Here is a 17,466-nt window from a genome sequence, read left to right as displayed (position 1 = left end):
TTGGGGACGGGTTTCCGGGGATCTATCCCTCACCCTACTGAAAAAAGCAAAAAATACTGGGGAAATTCTGTGTGCGGGTCTCAACTGAAAAATGATGTGGTTTTATTTTTGGGTGCCTGTTTCTTGCCTAAAATTTAATGCATGACAGGCACTGGAGGTTTCCTACTGGAAAAGGGCGGGAAATTTCACCATTAAATTTTTTCCCTGTGAGTTTTGACTTCAAACGAAACCCAAAAAAAAACCGAAATAAAAAAAAAACCCGGGAAAAACCCTTCATAGTTTATCCCTAAGGCCCATTTTTGGGCCCATTTTAAAAACCTTTTTTTTTGGACCCCCCCATTTTTTTTTTTTTTAAAATTTTGGCTTTTACTTGAAAAAACACTAAAAATTTTTTGTAGTAGTTAAGATTGTAGTAAAGAAAAAAAAGAATGCTAAAAAAATTTTCCCAAAAACAGCGCAAAAAAGTTAAAAACTTTTTGAAACCCAATTGCTTTAACCCTTTTGCCTGAAAAATGATACCCCCTTCAAAATAACTTTTTCACCTTTAGTGCATTTAAGGGTTAAGTCCCCCTTTAAATTTTTTTACGGGGTGCATTTTTTTGGTAAAACCCCTTTTTTTATGGGAAATTATAGTCGAAACATCAAATTTTAAATTTATAAATTTATTTTTAAAATTTTGTAAACCTGTTTTTATTCCCCCAGTTTGAAAATATGCCTCCCAAAAAAAATGTGCTTACAAGTAAATTTTCAACCTGTAAAGGTGTTTCAAGACTTGAAAAATTTTGCAGTAAGTACAGAGTTATAAATACTTTTACATGTAATTATGTTTTTTCCATATTTTGGGTAAAGAATTTGAACGTTTGGAAATTTTGAAAAAAAAAAATTTTCATTAGAGGGAACATCTTGTGATTTTTTAAATAACAGTTTACTTGTTACCTGAAAAATTAGAAAATAAATGTAAAAATAATTAGTCATGAAATTTTTACCAAAAATATTTTATTTTTTTGACTGAAATAAAAAAGAGGGTTTCCAGGGAAATTTGGGCCCAATAATTCAAAAGAAACACCAAAATTTTAAAATTAATTTTTTTGGAAAAATTGAAAAAAAAAAGTTTTTCTGAGGCAAAAATAGGGCTTAAACTTTTAAACCCAAAACACTTTTTCGCAATGGGTTAGATGCCATAGTTTTTAAAAGGGGGAAAAAAAAAAAAAAAAAATTTTTTTTTAGCATTTTTTGGGTTTTTTGGGCTGTCAATTATAATTCTTTATGAAAAATTTTAAATTGTTAAAATTTTGGCTCCCAAAAGAAGCCCAAAAGTTTGCAAAAAGGGAAATTTGGGGTGTCCCTTGTGCAGGGGTTTTTTTCAGATTTACTTTGGGTGAAAATTACTAAAAAATTTTGGATATTTCTAAAATTTTTTATGTTTTTTTGACTTTTTCTCACACTCTGTAGATTTTCTTACTGGGTTTTAAAATGTCACTTTTTAAACTTCCCTTCCAATCACCCAAAAAAGTATGGTTTAATCATTTTGGGCCTCCCTTTTAAACTTTTGCGTTCGACCCCTTCAATTTCCATTTTCACAGGTTTTCTTAGGCCCAAACCCTTCTGTCAATATTCCAAAACCAAATTTTGTTTATATTCCCAAAAATAAGTTTTTTTCTAAATTTTTTAATTTTCTTGTCCCCATGATGAAAAAAATTTTTGAAAGTTTTTTGTTAAAAAAAAAGTATCAAGCTTGCCTGGGCCCAAAAGGGCAGTGGTTAACCAGATGCTTCCTCTTGGGCCCAAACAAGTTGGGTTTCCCCGTTTAAAGGGGCATGTGACAGATTCAAACCCACCAATTTTTCTGTGGGGCAAATTTGTCCCCTGATGACCCTGGGATTTTAATGGTCTGACAATTTTTTGTCAAAGGGTTCTTCTGGCACTTGGGGAACGGGAAGGGAAAATTAAAAATGGTGATATTGAAAATAAAAGTCAAGATTTTTCTGAAACTTGGCGAGAAAAGGGGAAATTAAAAAAGGGGGTAAATTGGGAAAAAATGCAAAAGATTTTTTGCGACACTTGCAAAAGGAAAAAAAAATTAGGGAAAGGTGATTACAGTTAAAATTCCGAAAATTCCCGGGAACTTCTGAAATCCCCGGGAAAATTTTAAAAAACCCAACAATTTTTTTGTTTCCCGATTTTTTCCCTTCTTTTTTTTTATCAATAAATTTTCTTTTGAATTCCGGAAACTTTTTAAAAATTTTGAATTCCGGGCGAAATTTTTTTGTAAAATTAGAGTTTAAATCAATCAATTTTACCTTCCCAAAAAACCGGAAAAAATCCAAAAAGGGGGTGAAATACATTGTAAAACGAGAATGTTTACCCGCAGGGAAAAATTTAATCTCCCTTTTCGATTTTTTTACCCAAAAATTTGCGGTGACGTGTTAAATTTTACACGCCCTTTTAAAAACACAAACTTTTGAAATTTTTATGTTTTAAATGTGCGGCTAATTTAAAGTAATTTTCGGGCCCGGTTTACTTTTAAATTTGGGAAATGGGTTTTTTAGCGGATTTAAAAAGGGCAATTAATTGGACAATGTATCATTTAAACGTTTTTAAAGGGATTTTTTTTGCCCTTTTTATGTACTAAAATTTAATTTAAATAGCATCGGGAAAAATATGTAAGTTTATGCAATTAACAACATTTCTACAAACTGAAAAGAAATTCAAAAACATTTTCAGTTTTAAAAGATAAAAAATTTTTCTTTTCATTCAAAATCTTTATTTTTTGATTAAAAGACTATTTTTATATGATTTTTACAAACAATCTTCCTAGAAATTTTTGTGATATTAAGTGGCTTAGTCTTGTCCACATTATCATGAACCTCTAAATTCCGGAAACCTCTGAAATCCGAACTTTTTGACAAGTCCCATGGGTGTTCGGTTTTCGGAAGTTACACTGTATTTACTATAATGTCAGAGATTCTTCCATCACTTGGCAAGGGAAGGAAATTAGAACGGGGATATTTGCTATATTTACTGTAACTGAAGGCAGGCTTAAATATTTTATAGGAATAATATTGTTTAAGACATTGTTGGAACAGTTACCAAAAAAATTTGTTTCTATATTTGATTTACATGTAACGGTACCAGGGTTCTTTTAATTTCTGGGCAAGGTTTTTATTTTTTAAAAAAAATTTTTTAAGCAAAAGAGAAAATAAATTTGGGAATTGGCAAACCTTTTTTGTTGTTGTTGTCTCTGGTTGTATATATAAAAATTGCTTTTTATTTTTAGCCACCGAGCTTGCTCAGGGTTTAGCTTTTAGACGGTGAATGTCCCTCGTCCCTCTCCGTCCGGCCCTCCACATTATTGTTAAAAAAACCCACGGTCGCATTTTTGCCTCAATCATATCAAACTTGGTCAGGATCTTTTTCTAGTTTAAAAATCGGATGAGTTCGAAAATGGGGCTCTCGGTGAAAAAAAGGTCACAAGACTAAAAAAAGAAAACCTTGTGAAAAAATCTAGAGGGCACATTTTGACCCAATTTATCATCAAACTTGGTCAGTGTTTGTTTAGGTGTAGCTTTGGATAGTTTGAACTGGGTCATCCGGATGAAAAAATAGGTCAAGGAGCTATAAATGAAAAACCCGTGAACACTCTAGTGGTACATTTTTGAACCCAAACTCATCAAACTTGTCGTGCTTGTTGTCAATTGCTTGGTGAGTTTCGAAAATGGGTCTCTCTGGGGTGAAAAAAATAGGTCACGGAGCTAAAAATAGAAAAAAATTGTGAACACTCTAGTGGGCACATTTTTCCCAATCTCTCAAACTTTTCGGGTGCTTGTTTAGATAAAAGTGGATGAGTTGAATAGGGGCATCTCGGGGTGAAAAAAATAGGGCACCGGAGCTATAAAAAGAAAAACCTTGTGAAACACTCTAGTGTCACATTTTTTTCATCAAACATCATAAATTGGTCGGATGCTTATTTTGTTGATAGCTTTGGGGGGTTCGAAATGGGTCACTGGATGAAAAAGTAGGTCACAGAGCTAAAAAAAGAAAAAACCTTTTTAACATTTGCGGTCAATTTTTGCATCAATCATATCAAACTTGATCAAGATCTTGTCTAGGTGTAGCTCGGATGAGTTGCAGGGGTTTCACTCGGATGAAAAACTAGGTCACAGGAGCAAAAAATAAAAAAACCTTTTTAAAACACTCTAGGGGTCACAATTTTGATCAATTGTCATCAAACTTGGTCAGGAATTGTCTAGGTCTTGGGGGGAAATTTTAAATTAAAACATGGGCATTTGGGATAAAAAACTGGTCCAGACTAAAAATAAAAAAAAATCTTGTTAACATCTATGGCCTTGTTGTGACCCAAATATTCTGTTAATTGGTTGAAAGTTTGTTTTGATGATTTCTAATCAAGATCGAACATGGGCATCTTGGAGAAAACGGGTCACACCGCCAAATAGGGAAAAAAACCTTTTTAAACTTCTATGGTCAATTTTCAAACCAAATTATCATAAAACTTGGTCAGGATTTTTGTCTGGGAATTGCTTGGATGAGTTCAAAAATCGCATGTGAAACTAGGTCCCGGAGCTAAAAATAAAAAAATTTTTTAAAACCTCTATTTGCTACTTTTTGACCCAAGTACCCGGGAAAATTTGGTCTAAAGTTTGTTTTGATGATTTCTAGTAAAGTTTGAATATGTGTCACCGGGGTAAAAAACTAGGTCGCACGCTAAAATAGGGAAAAATTCCTTTTTTAACCTGTGTGGTCAATTTTGACTCACCTGTCATGGGGACTTGGTCGAATGTTGTCTAGGTAATTTTTGGAGAGTTTGATAATTCGGTGGGGCGATCGGGGCCATCGGGCCCTCTTGTTTAACAACCTGTGTTAAGTTTTGGGAAATTAGCTGATTGGTGATTAATGGTTTTTACATTGGTAGCTTTGTATACATGTATTTTTGTTAGTTTTTTTTTTTTTAGTAGTTTTTTTTACTTTAAAAAGTTTTTAAGGGAAAAAAAGAAAAAAACAATGTAGAAAAAAAAAAATGTAGAAAAGTAATTTTCTTTTAAATTTTGCATTTCTTTTTTTTATTTTTGTGAGTTTTTGGGTGTTTTTGTGGTAGAATCAAATTAAAAAAACTGGACTTGACTGAAGTGTTGTAATAGTTTTTTTTCGCTTTATTTTCTTTAACACAATCCCTTTTTGCCACTTTTTAACCACTTTTTGCCCCTTTAAGCCCTTTTGGCCTTTAAAAAATTTTGATTAAAAGTAAAAAATGAAAAATGCAAAACTACTGAAATAACTTGCTTCCGCTATTTTGAAGTTTATTGTTCCACTTTTGTGCCCGATTGGGCCGTAAAATGGGAGTTCACCAGAATTATACCTTTTTTCACTGCTATTTTGACTTAAAAAGAACAAAAAACTTGCAATGAATATAAAAGATAATTGCCACATCAATGGTCAATCTGTCACTATGTTGCCCCCTGATTGTCTTTTTTAGCGTTGTGACCCTGATTTTGCTAATAACTTATTTAAAACTTTCATGCCATGAGGTATATAGTTATTGGCCTATTTGAATTTTTTTATGCCATGAGGTATACAGTTATTGACTTCTATGCATTTTTTTTCATGCCATGAGGAACAAATTAAAAAAGATAAATGATGATTCATCAAAATCTTAATCAATTAATTTAAGAATTTGTATAGATTGTTTTCACTTGTTAAAAAAACACATGTTGTTCCCAGCAAAATGGTGTCTGGTTTTAAGTATTATATTTCTTTATTTTTCATTTATTGCAGAGAATAGTTGGTACAAAGGTGTTCGGTGTTCCATTACAAAACTTAGTAGGGCAAGACGAGAAGATCCCCGTGTTCATGGACAACTTGATCCATCTGATAGAGACCCATGGCTTCTATACAGAGGGAATTTATAGAAAATCAGGGGCCCAACCCAAAATAAATCTGCTCAAAACTACACTTGATAGTGGAAAAACAGGTAAAAATACTACTATAAAAGTATCGTTTCAGGGTGTGGGGTCAAAATGATTTGAAAGTGATTTGATGGTGTATTTGATAAAATAGTTATTGTTATGCCCCCACTTCGAAGAAGAGGGGGTATATTTGCTTTTGCCACTTGTTTTTTTTTAAGCGTCCGTCCGGTCCGTCGGTCCGTAGGAACCAAATTTGGCTTTTCTGAGTTTTTATAACTTATAAGAACGCTTAGGCCTAGGGAAACTGTTCAAACTTGGTTATGGTGAATTGGGTCATGACCAGCAGTGACTCCTATTGATTTTTGGGTCAAGGGTGTCAAAGGTCAAGGTTTGTAGGTTTTAAAAACGGTTTCCAATCACATAACTAAAACGCCTTAGGCCTAGAAACTTCAAAACTTATTATGATGATTTGGTCATGGCCAGGCAGATGACCCCTATTGATTTTGGGGTCAAGGAGTCCAAGGTCAAGGTCACATTGACCTTGTAGGTAAAAATGGTTTCCGATCAATAACTAAAGAATGCTAAGGCCTAGGAACTTCAAACTTGGTAAGATGATTGGTCATGACTAGTAGATGACCCCTATTGATTTTAGGGTCAAGGGGTCAATGTCATATTGACCTTGTACTTAATGACGGTTTCTGACCAATAACTCAACAACTCGAGTTGCCTTGGTTGATATTTTTATATTAAACTAAAAATGCTTTTGGTATACACATTTGAAGGTCTTATGTAATATAACAACTTGGCTGTCATTAATGAGGCCTACATGATTCATAAAATTTATGCATTTATTATTTGGTAAGATTTGTAATAACTTAAATTGCTTCACACAACCTATGGGGTCACAATTATTATTACCTTGTGACTAGTCATGACCAGTAGATACTAGATAACTGATAACCCTTATTAATTGTTTGTTCACTGGGTCAGAAGTCATGCATAATAACCTGATCACATGACTAATTGGCTGCCGATAGGGGGCATACATGTTTTACAAAAATATCTTGTTTTGGTAGTCTCACACTTGAAATTAAGTACATGTAGTTAGCCGATACAGATATTTATTATATTTGTAGTGAAAATTATCTGTTACATATTACTGTATAAGTGTATATTTTCACACGTCAAAAAAAGTCATTTAATTTATAATTACAAAAGGTTTAAAACATTTTCACGAAGGTGATGAAAATTCAGCGGGCTGATATTTTCATGATTTTTTTTACCTTGAATTTTTTTTTTATACACAGTATCATTCCAAAGATGTAAATATGTTAGACAGAAAGGGATCTTTCAAGATCAGAAACTAAATTATGTTTAATTCTTGCATTTCATGTTTTGTTGACAAGTCACCTTGAACATTTCAGTATGCAAACACATCTGGAAAAAAAGTTGCAATATTTTTATGGTTTCAGATATCAGTATAGAAGAGTTCGCAGTACATGTGTTGACAAGTACATTGAAAACTTTCTTCCGCGAGTTGCCAGAGCCGCTGTTGACGTTTGAATTTTATGAGGAATTTATACAAGCTTCAGGTAGACCAGATTTAGAGTTTCAAACACACGATTCAACCATTTCTCCTCTCTTCTTTGTGTGCTTTTACTTTTGAATAGTTCTTGAAATTGAAGGTTGAAGAGTTATCCTGCCTAGTAATTTTTGTTGCTGACAAAGTCATGAGCCCCTCTATACCATAGATTCAAACCCAGTGAAGGACTTTCCATTCAACTAGGAGGCTATCTGGCTAGCTCATCAAAGGCCCGTGGTTTTATAGAGGTTCCCATGCCTAAAAGAACACATTGAGGCCTTTCTCCTCTAGTGAATGAGTAAAGGTGGTCTTGTGATATGTGAATTGTGCATATAAATTGAACCCAACTAAAAATTATAAAAAATGGTTCAAATTTCACTAGCGTCTTTGGATTCTTTCAAGTGAGGAAGCTATCTGGCCAGCATACTGAGCATTGGTGGTTCTACTCAGGTGTCCATTCTTGCCTAAAATAATGCACAGAAGGCACCTGTGTCTTTCCCCATCAATTAATCTTGAAAGTACCCATATGATGTGTGAAATTTAACCCAACAAAATAGTAGGTTACAATGATATTTATATTCTCTAAATTATAACAAAGGTCTATCATCAACTTTAACATTTTGTTTGTTTTGTTTTTTCAGAAATCCACGATGAAAAGGAAGCCATACAAGGTTTATTTTCCCTCGTAGAAAGATTACCTAAAGTGAATCATGATGTATTTGAAAGACTTATCTTCCATCTGGCAAGGTATGTATCCGCATGCTAGCTTACGGAAGGTCAGGGTTTCTATTCAGGTGCCAGCTTGTGCCTCCATAAGGTATGGAGGGGCACCCGAGGTCTTCCTTCAGCATGAATACTGGAAAGTTGTTATATGACTTAAATAGTGTTGGTGTGATTTAAAAACCAATGAACACAGACACATAAAAATTTAAAAAACCTAGTGATAATCTTTAAAGCAGCACACCCTGAAACATAAATTTTCAAGAAATCAAACTTTATTGTTTAAGAAATGTATAAATATTTACAATCCATTTGCACTACTTTTTCAAACTGATAAAAGTTGAAAAGTTGCGATATGACCTTATTGTAGTAGTAGCATTGATACTTAAAACCGAAAATAAGCATGCCTTAAGTCTACTAATATGTTTAAAGATCAAACTGTTATTAAACTTGACTATATTTTTGCTTTTTGTAATAATTTTCTTCTTTTTTCTTGAAAATTTGCATAAATCTGGAAACATTATACTCTAACCTTTAGGGTGCTTAAAGCAACAGATTCTACCCGTGCAACCCATGCTCAGCTTGCACATACATAAAATTGCACCAAAAATGATGAATGGTTTTGTCCAGATTGAAAGATGGACAAGTCCATTTAGGATATTTAGTGTGGTAAGGAACACATTGTTGCTCACTGTATATTTCAGAGTGGCCAAACATGAGAAGAACAACAAGATGTCAGTGAACAGTTTGGCTATTATATTTGCTCCATGTTTATTAAGGTCCAACAAGATAGTTCAGGCACAGGATATGTTGTCACAAGTTGGTCAACAACAATTGTAAGTAGTTTTCCCTAAATCTGTTTTACTGTACTTTTCATATGGTAAATAAGTTTTTATCTAAACTAGTCGGCAGTATTTCAACATTATTATCCTTTACTCTGCTGGAAACGAAATTGATCAGCCTTAGCCATGTGTTTAACTGATCAACCTTAGCCATGTGTTTAACTGATCAACCTTAGCCATGTGTTTAACTGATCAACCTTAGCCTTGTGATTATGTGACCAGCCTTGGCCATGTTTTTAACTGATCAGCCTTGGCCATGTGTTTAACTGATCAGCCTTGGCCATGTGTTTAACTGATCAGCCTTGGCCATGTGTTTAACTGATCAGCCTTGGCCATGTTTTTAACTGATCAGCCTTGGCCATGTGTTTAACTGATCAGCCTTAGCCATGTGTTTAACTTATCAGCCTTAGCCATGTGTGTAACTGATCAGCCTTAGCCATGGGTGTAACTGATCAGCCTTAGCCATGTGTGTAACTGATCAGCCTTAGCCATGTATGTAACTGATCAGCCTTAGCCATGTGTGTGTAACTGCTCAGCCTTAGCCATGTGTGTAACTGATCAGCCTTAGCCATGTGTGTAACTGATCAGCCTTAGCCATGTATGTAACTGATCAGCCTTAGCCATGTGTGTGTAACTGCTCAGCCTTAGCCATGTGTGTGTAACTGCTCAGCCTTAGCCATGTGTTTAACTGATCAGCCTTAGCCATGTATGTAACTGATCAGCCTTAGCCATGTGTGTGTTACTGCTCAGCCTTAGCCATTTGTTTAACTGATCAGCCTTAGCCATGTGTTTAACTGATCAGCCTTAGCCATGTGTTTAACTGATCAACCTTAGCCTTGTGATTATGTGACCAGCCTTGGCCATGTTTTTAACTGATCAGCCTTGGCCATGTGTTTAACTGATCAGCCTTGGCCATGTGTTTAACTGATCAGCCTTAGCCATGTGTTTAACTGATCAGCCTTAGCCATGTGTGTAACTGATCAGCCTTGGTCATGTGTTTAACTGATAACCCTTAGCCATGTGTTTAACTGATCAGCCTTAGCCATGTGTGTAACTGATCAGCCTTAGCCATGTGTGTAACTGATCAGCTTTGGCCATGTGTTTAACTGATCAGCCTTAGTCATGTGTTTAACTGACCAATCTTAGCCTGTGTTTAACTGATCAGCCTTAGTCATGTGTTTAACTGATCAGCCTTGTGTTTAGAGCCAGACCAGCATGCACATCCATACAATCTGATTTAACTCATTAAAAGACTTGAGCAGTATCCCTAGACGCTTGCAAAAATCGTGATCACAAAAAAGACAAATATGTTTTTTTTTGCCAATTATTACATTTTCATTCAGTATCATACATAAATCTGTGTGAAAAGATGATTTAGACCTTTTAAAGTTCATTCCGTTGGGTAAAAAGGCAAGATTTTAGCATTTTATCAGTCAAGCTCCTGTTTGTTGTTGCACTAAACGATTATACTTACTTGGACAATCCAATATGAAACAAACTTTACAAGTTGATAAGACTTTTCATTGAAAGAGTAAAAAAGGTGACCCAGATGTACTCCATTTGAATAATATATAAAAGAAAAGAATGAGGTATATATATATATGTCTTTACAGGTGTATAGAAAAAATATTGCAAGAACAGCTCAACAAACTGAAAGCTACGTTACAGGACATTAGTACGCTGGAGTCAGCCGAGGCCACTGCCAACGAGAGACTGTCTGTTGTCCGGGATAGCATGAGAAAAACCAAAGATGTAAGATTTTGCATAATAATTTGGCTGCCGCCATCCCCTCACCAGAGATTTTATAAGTTTTTTTATACATATTTGTGTTACACATATGATACTGGTCCATTTTGTTACGTCCCCTTCACGGTATTATACTCATAAATAAATCTACATTTTCTTTGTAGTACATAATTATCTTTGTACATGTAGTTAGATAAATGAACTGGAAAATTGTTTGATTTTCAGATGCATAGACTTTTTAATGACCAAATTTTAGTTTATGTTCTTTGTTTGATATGCGAGTCCTTATTTTCAAAGATTTTAGAAATTTGATATTCAAAATTTTTATTTTGTAACTTTCTATTGGGAATTTTTTAGGTTGTAAAGAAGCAGGTACAAGGCCCGCCAAGTCTCACGGAGGATCCAGAAAACCTGGAGGAACAAGAGAGGGTCATCAACTCTCATATACAATCGTTACGAAATGAAAAGTACGTACGGAAAGTGTTCCCTTTAAATTACTGTACAGCATGTCGTATCTAGCAGAAGATATTGTGACTTAATTTAAGTTATGATGTCATTTGTGACATCATCATCTGACACAGGATGTCAATAACAATGCAACAGAAAGTCTAGCAGAAGATATTGTGACTTAATTTAAGTTATGATGTCATTTGTGACATCATCATCTGACACAGGATGTCAATAACAATGCAACAGAAAGTCTAGCAGAAGATATTGTGACTAAATTTAAGTTATGATGTCATTTGTGACATCATCATCTGACACAGGATGTCAATCAATAACAATGGGACAGAAAGCAGCTTGATATGAGTTGATTCATTATATTTCTTTGAGCATGTGATAGGTTAAGATTAACCAAATATGTTTTAATAAATTCTTACTTAATCTTAAGCCTGCTACTTTAATATGCCTGAAATAATGCATGGAGGGGCAAAATTTGAGGTCTTCATCTAGAAAAGCGCCCTATGAAATTTTAAGAAAGTTTTTAATTTGATAATGTTTTTTTATTCAGACGATCATTAACTACCACACTTCCGGTGTTTGAGTACCGCCACAGCTCCGATGATGAGATGTTATCAGCAGACGACATTGAATCAACAGACGACAGCGAATATCAGATGGAAGATCCCACATTTGAAACGCCAGGTAAAGCAGCCTACGATGGCGATTCACACATTTTAAATGTTATTTCCATCATGTGTTTTTAGCTTTGTTTTCATACCTAATGTTGGCGTTCATTCTGGAACAAATCTAGTGTGACTTTTTTTGTAAAACAATTGTTACTTCAGCAGCTGTATTGTGTTGTGGTGTCTTTCTCAGATGCTTTTGTCTGTTGAATCTATCAAGTACTTAACAGTTAGAATCAGCAATACTTTTAACAAAATTATACATGTATTAAATTAATTAAAACTTAACAAATTCGAAAGATGGCGATAATAGTAACTTGCTGACAATATAAGAAAGGGTCAGCCTGCACTTTCATGTGGTTTGATCTGATTGCTATTTACTTTCTGTAAGTTGGTTAGAAAAACTCTGAAATAAACAAATGGACTGGACCAAATTCAATGCAGCGCAAGTCTATTATGCAAATATAGTAGGATATGGGTTAAACCAATCCTCTGAAAATATGATAACTTTGACTTTTGTATGGAATAGATATCTCTATGTTTAAACTTTATTAATAAATATTTATCTGAAGGCTACAAAATCTACTCCTACTATCAGTGCCGACCAAGAACAGCCGGCACGTTTGTGCTGTCTGATCATGATCTGCACTGTGTTCTAGTTAGTTAGTACTTATTTTTTTAAAATTTTCTCTTAAAGTGATGAATGGTCTTGTCCAGACTAAAAGATAGACAAGTCCATTTAAGATATTTAAGTGGTTTAGGGTTAATAAATCGAGTAATTTCATAGTCTATATATATGAAATTTTATAATTATTTGCACAAATTAAAAAAAAAAATAGCATTGTTTTGAAATTGTGATAGTTTTTAGAAAACATGAGATATATTCTTAAAATTATTTATGTTAAGGAAAGCAAAAACAAAAGAAAAATACTTTTCTCTTTGCTCTTATTCCCATTGTTGTGTATTATTTTGTAAAGACAGTTTGCACCTTATTGAAACATATATTTACATTATTTGAAGGTGTGTGTGTGTTAAATATTTTAGGGGTACACGTAAAACATTGACCGGTAAGAAGATAGAAGTGCTTTCCTATTGTCTGTATTTTGTCGTCTGCAACGTGACATGCATTTTGGGAAATCCTTTCTTTTCTTTTTTTCCCTTTGAGTTCTTTTTCTCATTTTTTTTTCCAAAACTGACTTTCTTTCAAAAACTGACATGCATTTGGGAAAACATTCTACAATTCTCATTTCAGTTACTAAATTAAAATGTTGCATGCATGATTTCTAAAAACTTTTTTTTTCCAAAAAGAAATGGACATTTATTATGTATTTGCTATTTTTTGAGTTCTTTAAACAGTTTGCATGCATTGAAAAGCTCAAAAAGGGGCAAGGGTGTGCATTTTATGACCAATTTTAAAAATTTAGCTTATTTAAGGTTTTAAAATAATTTAATCAGTACACTACAATGTATTTGGTGCTTAATTTTGTTTGGGATTCTTGATTCACGATTCTAAAAAAATATTTTTTCTGCATCATTAATTAAGATTCCATTAGTAGATTTACAAATAAGAGATGTAGATTAGAGTCTACTTATTGTAGATTATGTTACAGATTAGCATGTTCATGCGTGTAGATCTCCCAGAGTGCATTTTTTGGCCTTGAGTTTTGTTTTTAAACAATGACTGTGTATATTACTTTGCTATTAAGTTAATATTCTTTAATTTTTGTCACTCTGACATGCTTAGGTGCTGATTTATTTTTAAGTATAAAGGTTTTGAAATTTGATTACAAAGTAATATTTGTTTATTGCTTGGGACCTCAAAGGACCCAAAAATCTCTGGTGGCCATTTTGTTTCATAAAAATGGCAGCCTTCCCTCTCCTTTAAAATAGCAGTATTCTTGTCGGATATTTTAGGCATTGAATTTTTCTTTATAAATGAGAGCAAAAAAATTGCCCTAGCATTTTTTTACTTCTGTAGCAGAGGCCATCCCTTTTTTTGCGAAAATACCCTGTTTTTTCCCCCCAAACTTGAAAGGAAGTGTCCTTTCCCCACTTAATAAAAATAACACTTCCTGAGTGATAAGCCAGTTAGAGATTGCAGCCTTTTTGGGTATCCATTTTCAAAATCTTGTCAAAAAGCATGTTTCTGTTTGCAAATTGCGTATTATTATATACCTTGAGTGTTGTGAGCTTTAGTTCCTATAGTGCTACCTGTCAGTGAACTAACATTTCATCTCAAGTAATAGTTCACCTTTAACCTGCTGGAATGGAAAGTGAACGGCATTTGCCACCGATATAATGCCTGGCGAGTCTGGACGTGCATGCTGGCTAACCAGGTTCAATACTGTATCAGGCATCTCAAATTTTAGTATTTTGATATCTTTTGAACTTAAATATGATGTACCAAATACAAAGCAGAATGAATCGAGTACTAAAATTTCAGCAGGTTAAGGTTAAATAACCTTTTTTAAATTTTTCCGAGGAAAAAGAGGAGCTATGAACCACTTGGCAGCAGAAGCAGCTGCAGTATTGGTTATTCTTTTTGGTTTAAGTTTCTGTGTATGGTCATTAACTTCTATACTAAAGAGAGCTTTTACATTGAAACTTATTATGTGCATGCACCTTGAGTCCATTTTCGGGTCAAAGGTCCAAGATTAATGTGACCCTAGATTAAAGAACTGAGAAAAAAGGGGCATGTTACTCCTGTGACAGATCTTGTTTTCTTGAAGGTTGTTGAGTAGTGACAGTGATACATTTGAACCCTTTAGAGTTTACTCTTCCATTTTCTTAAAGTTTTAACAAAAGTTTCTGATATTTAATAAACACCATAGGCAGGTAATTAATTAAGATAATTTATAATACATTTATATTTCTACAAAATATGTGCCATAGGTTTACAATAAAATCTGTAGAATTCATGTGACGAAAGTTCATAAATAAATCAGTATGATTTATTTATTTATACTTTGTATTTAGGTTAAGATTCATCGATATCTGTTATAATGCATTTGTTCATTGCAACATTATCTCCCATCCCTGGGGCACTTCATTGTTACATTATCTCCCATCCCTGGGGCAGTTCATTGTAGCATTATCTCCCATCCCTGGGCAGCCCATTGTAACATCATCTCCCATCCCTGGGGCAGTTCATTGTAGCATTAACTCCCATCTATGGGCAGTCCATTGTAACATCATCTCCCATCCCTGTGGCAGTTCATTGTAGCATTATCTCCCATCCATGGGGCTGTTCATTGTAACATTATCTCCCATCCCTGGGGCACTTCATTGTTACATTATCTCCCATCCCTGGGGCAGTTCATTGTAGCATTATCTCCCATCCCCTGGGCAGTCCATTGTAACATCATCTCCCATCCCTGGGGCAATTCATTGTTACATTATCTCCCATCCCTGGGGCAGTTCATTGTAGCATTATCTCCCATCCCTGGGCAGTCCATTGTAACATAATCTCCCATCCCTGGGGCAATTCATTGTAACATTATCTCCCATCCCTGGGCAGTCCATTGTAACATCATCTCCCATCCCTGGGGCAGTTCATTGTAACATCATCTCCCATCCCTGGGCAGTCCATTGTAACATCGTTTCCAAACCCTTGGGCAGTTCATTGTAACATCTCTCATCCTTGGGGCAGAGCTGGGAATAGGGGAGAAAACAAATTAAATGTGTTAATATGTCATTTAGGCACTGCCAAGTCAATACAGTCTGTTTTTATGGTGATAATAGCAGGGGATATTTCCAAACCAATTAAGTGTTAGCTTTGATTTTTGTCCATCTGAATTGTCCTCACAATACTGGGTTTTTGCTGGGGGTTTCATAAAAAGAATGGGAGACAGTTGACTGGTGCATCACAAGATAGTTTGTGATCAATTATGTTCACTAACCTTTAACCTGCTGGAACCTAAAGAAATAAGTCTTTGCCACCAGTATAGACTCAGGCCAGCCTGCATGACCAAACTGTTGGCTGACCAACTTCAAATTTTCATTTTGATGTCCCCAAAATGCATTATGGGCAGTTACGGGATAAGACCTTTGTGGAATTCAACAGGTTGAGGGTAAAAAATCATATTTTTAGATTTAATGGCATGTTTGACTAACATAACATTGCTATGGTATGTTAGACATTCTTATGTCAGAGGAGAGTCTTATAGGGGAGTGCATCCTATAACTGAATAGAAAGGATGCAGTAATCTTAAGTACAAGAATTTATTTTTTGCTCCAAGTGGATTTATTTTCAAAGTATGGTGAAAAGATGATAATTAGAATCCGATGTTCTGGACAATTTAATTTGGCTTTAAAGTCTTAAAGAATACAAAAAAAAAGTAATAATAAAAAATTGTGTGTGAAGTAATGCATGTAGGGGCACCTGAGGTTTTCCTGCACCGGTAAAGCTGGAAAGTCGCCATGATTTGTACTGTGTTGGTGTGACTTAAAACCCGACCAAAAACAAACAAAACAAAAACAAAACCTTAGGGAGAGAAAATATAGCTTAGGTATTAAGGCATTGGTGGCATGTAAAACATTTTTTGACACTGAAGTTGTTTTTCATTGCATTTACATGAAAAATATACTACATAATTTTGTGTAGTAGTTTAGATTGCAAATAAAGAAAAAACAGAATATTTCACTTAGTTTTTGTACTGTACTTCTCTAGGTTTATGGTAAAGGGTGAGAGACTATTAATATACCTTTTTATTGTTTTTCTTGAAAGATTTATTATGAATAGCTGGTATTAACAATCAATCTGGTAGCAGTAGTAAATAAATTTTGACGAGTTTGATGCAAAACTTTTGTATAGTCTTCCTTACTTTTACAATAAGTACATGCCAAGGTCATCACTGTGGGTTCAAATCCCGTCAGGAACTTTGGACCTTTTCATTCTAATACACTGTCCAGCTGGCTTTCAGAGGGTTGGTTGTGATACTTGGGTGCCCGTTTACGTCTGAAACAATATACGAAAGGGCACCTCGGGTCTTCCTCCACCAGTAATGCTGAAAAGTCGCCTTTGTCAGTGTGTCTGAAAATGGGATAAGGAAAGCAAACAAATTTACAAAGTTTTGATGTTTTTGAAGCATTAATACAGATATTGTTGAAGTTGTAGTTTTGCATCAAACTCTTTGAATTTCAATGCTTTTATAGGTCATCTAAGATACATCACAGCTCATTGGTAGTTTAACAGTAGTAAAACATTGCTTTTATATATATATGATATTGAGCATTCATTGAGCAACACTCTTTTGTGGTATTTTATCCATATTAAAAAAAAAAAAAAAAAAAAAAAAAAAAAAATTGTATAAAATTTGGTCAAGTTTTGATTACCTTACAACTGTTTAGAAAGCAGTTGGGTGACAAGATTTATTTAATGAGTTCTGAGTCGTATAGATGATACAGGCTGTCCAGCAAACCTAAAATTCCTAAAAAATCCTCTTTTTTTTTCAGTTTGGCTAAAATTCTTTATACATGTAGATACAGCTTTATTAACTTGTTATGGATATTTTACATAAAAAGAGTAA

General features: G+C 34.2%; 1 protein-coding gene across 1 annotated transcript in view; it reads left to right on the top strand.

The window, feature by feature from the left end:
* Nucleotides 1-17,466, top strand: part of LOC132747972 (unconventional myosin-IXAa-like) — a 118,499-nt gene that overhangs the window by 95,756 nt on the left and 5,277 nt on the right. Inside the window, exons 35-41 of the mRNA XM_060737508.1 lie at nt 5,759-5,986; nt 7,394-7,513; nt 8,145-8,250; nt 8,928-9,059; nt 10,679-10,817; nt 11,169-11,278; nt 11,824-11,957. Coding sequence (XP_060593491.1) covers nt 5,759-5,986; nt 7,394-7,513; nt 8,145-8,250; nt 8,928-9,059; nt 10,679-10,817; nt 11,169-11,278; nt 11,824-11,957 — 969 coding nt within the window. The remainder of the gene's footprint in view (nt 1-5,758; nt 5,987-7,393; nt 7,514-8,144; nt 8,251-8,927; nt 9,060-10,678; nt 10,818-11,168; nt 11,279-11,823; nt 11,958-17,466) is intronic.

The sequence above is a fragment of the Ruditapes philippinarum genome, unplaced genomic scaffold, assembly GCF_026571515.1.
Source record: "Ruditapes philippinarum isolate M1 unplaced genomic scaffold, ASM2657151v2 ctg449_1_1_1_1, whole genome shotgun sequence".
NCBI lineage: Eukaryota > Metazoa > Mollusca > Bivalvia > Venerida > Veneridae > Ruditapes > Ruditapes philippinarum.
The sequence above is the reverse complement of the archived record's forward strand: the minus strand, read 5'-3'. Positions and strand labels throughout refer to the sequence as shown.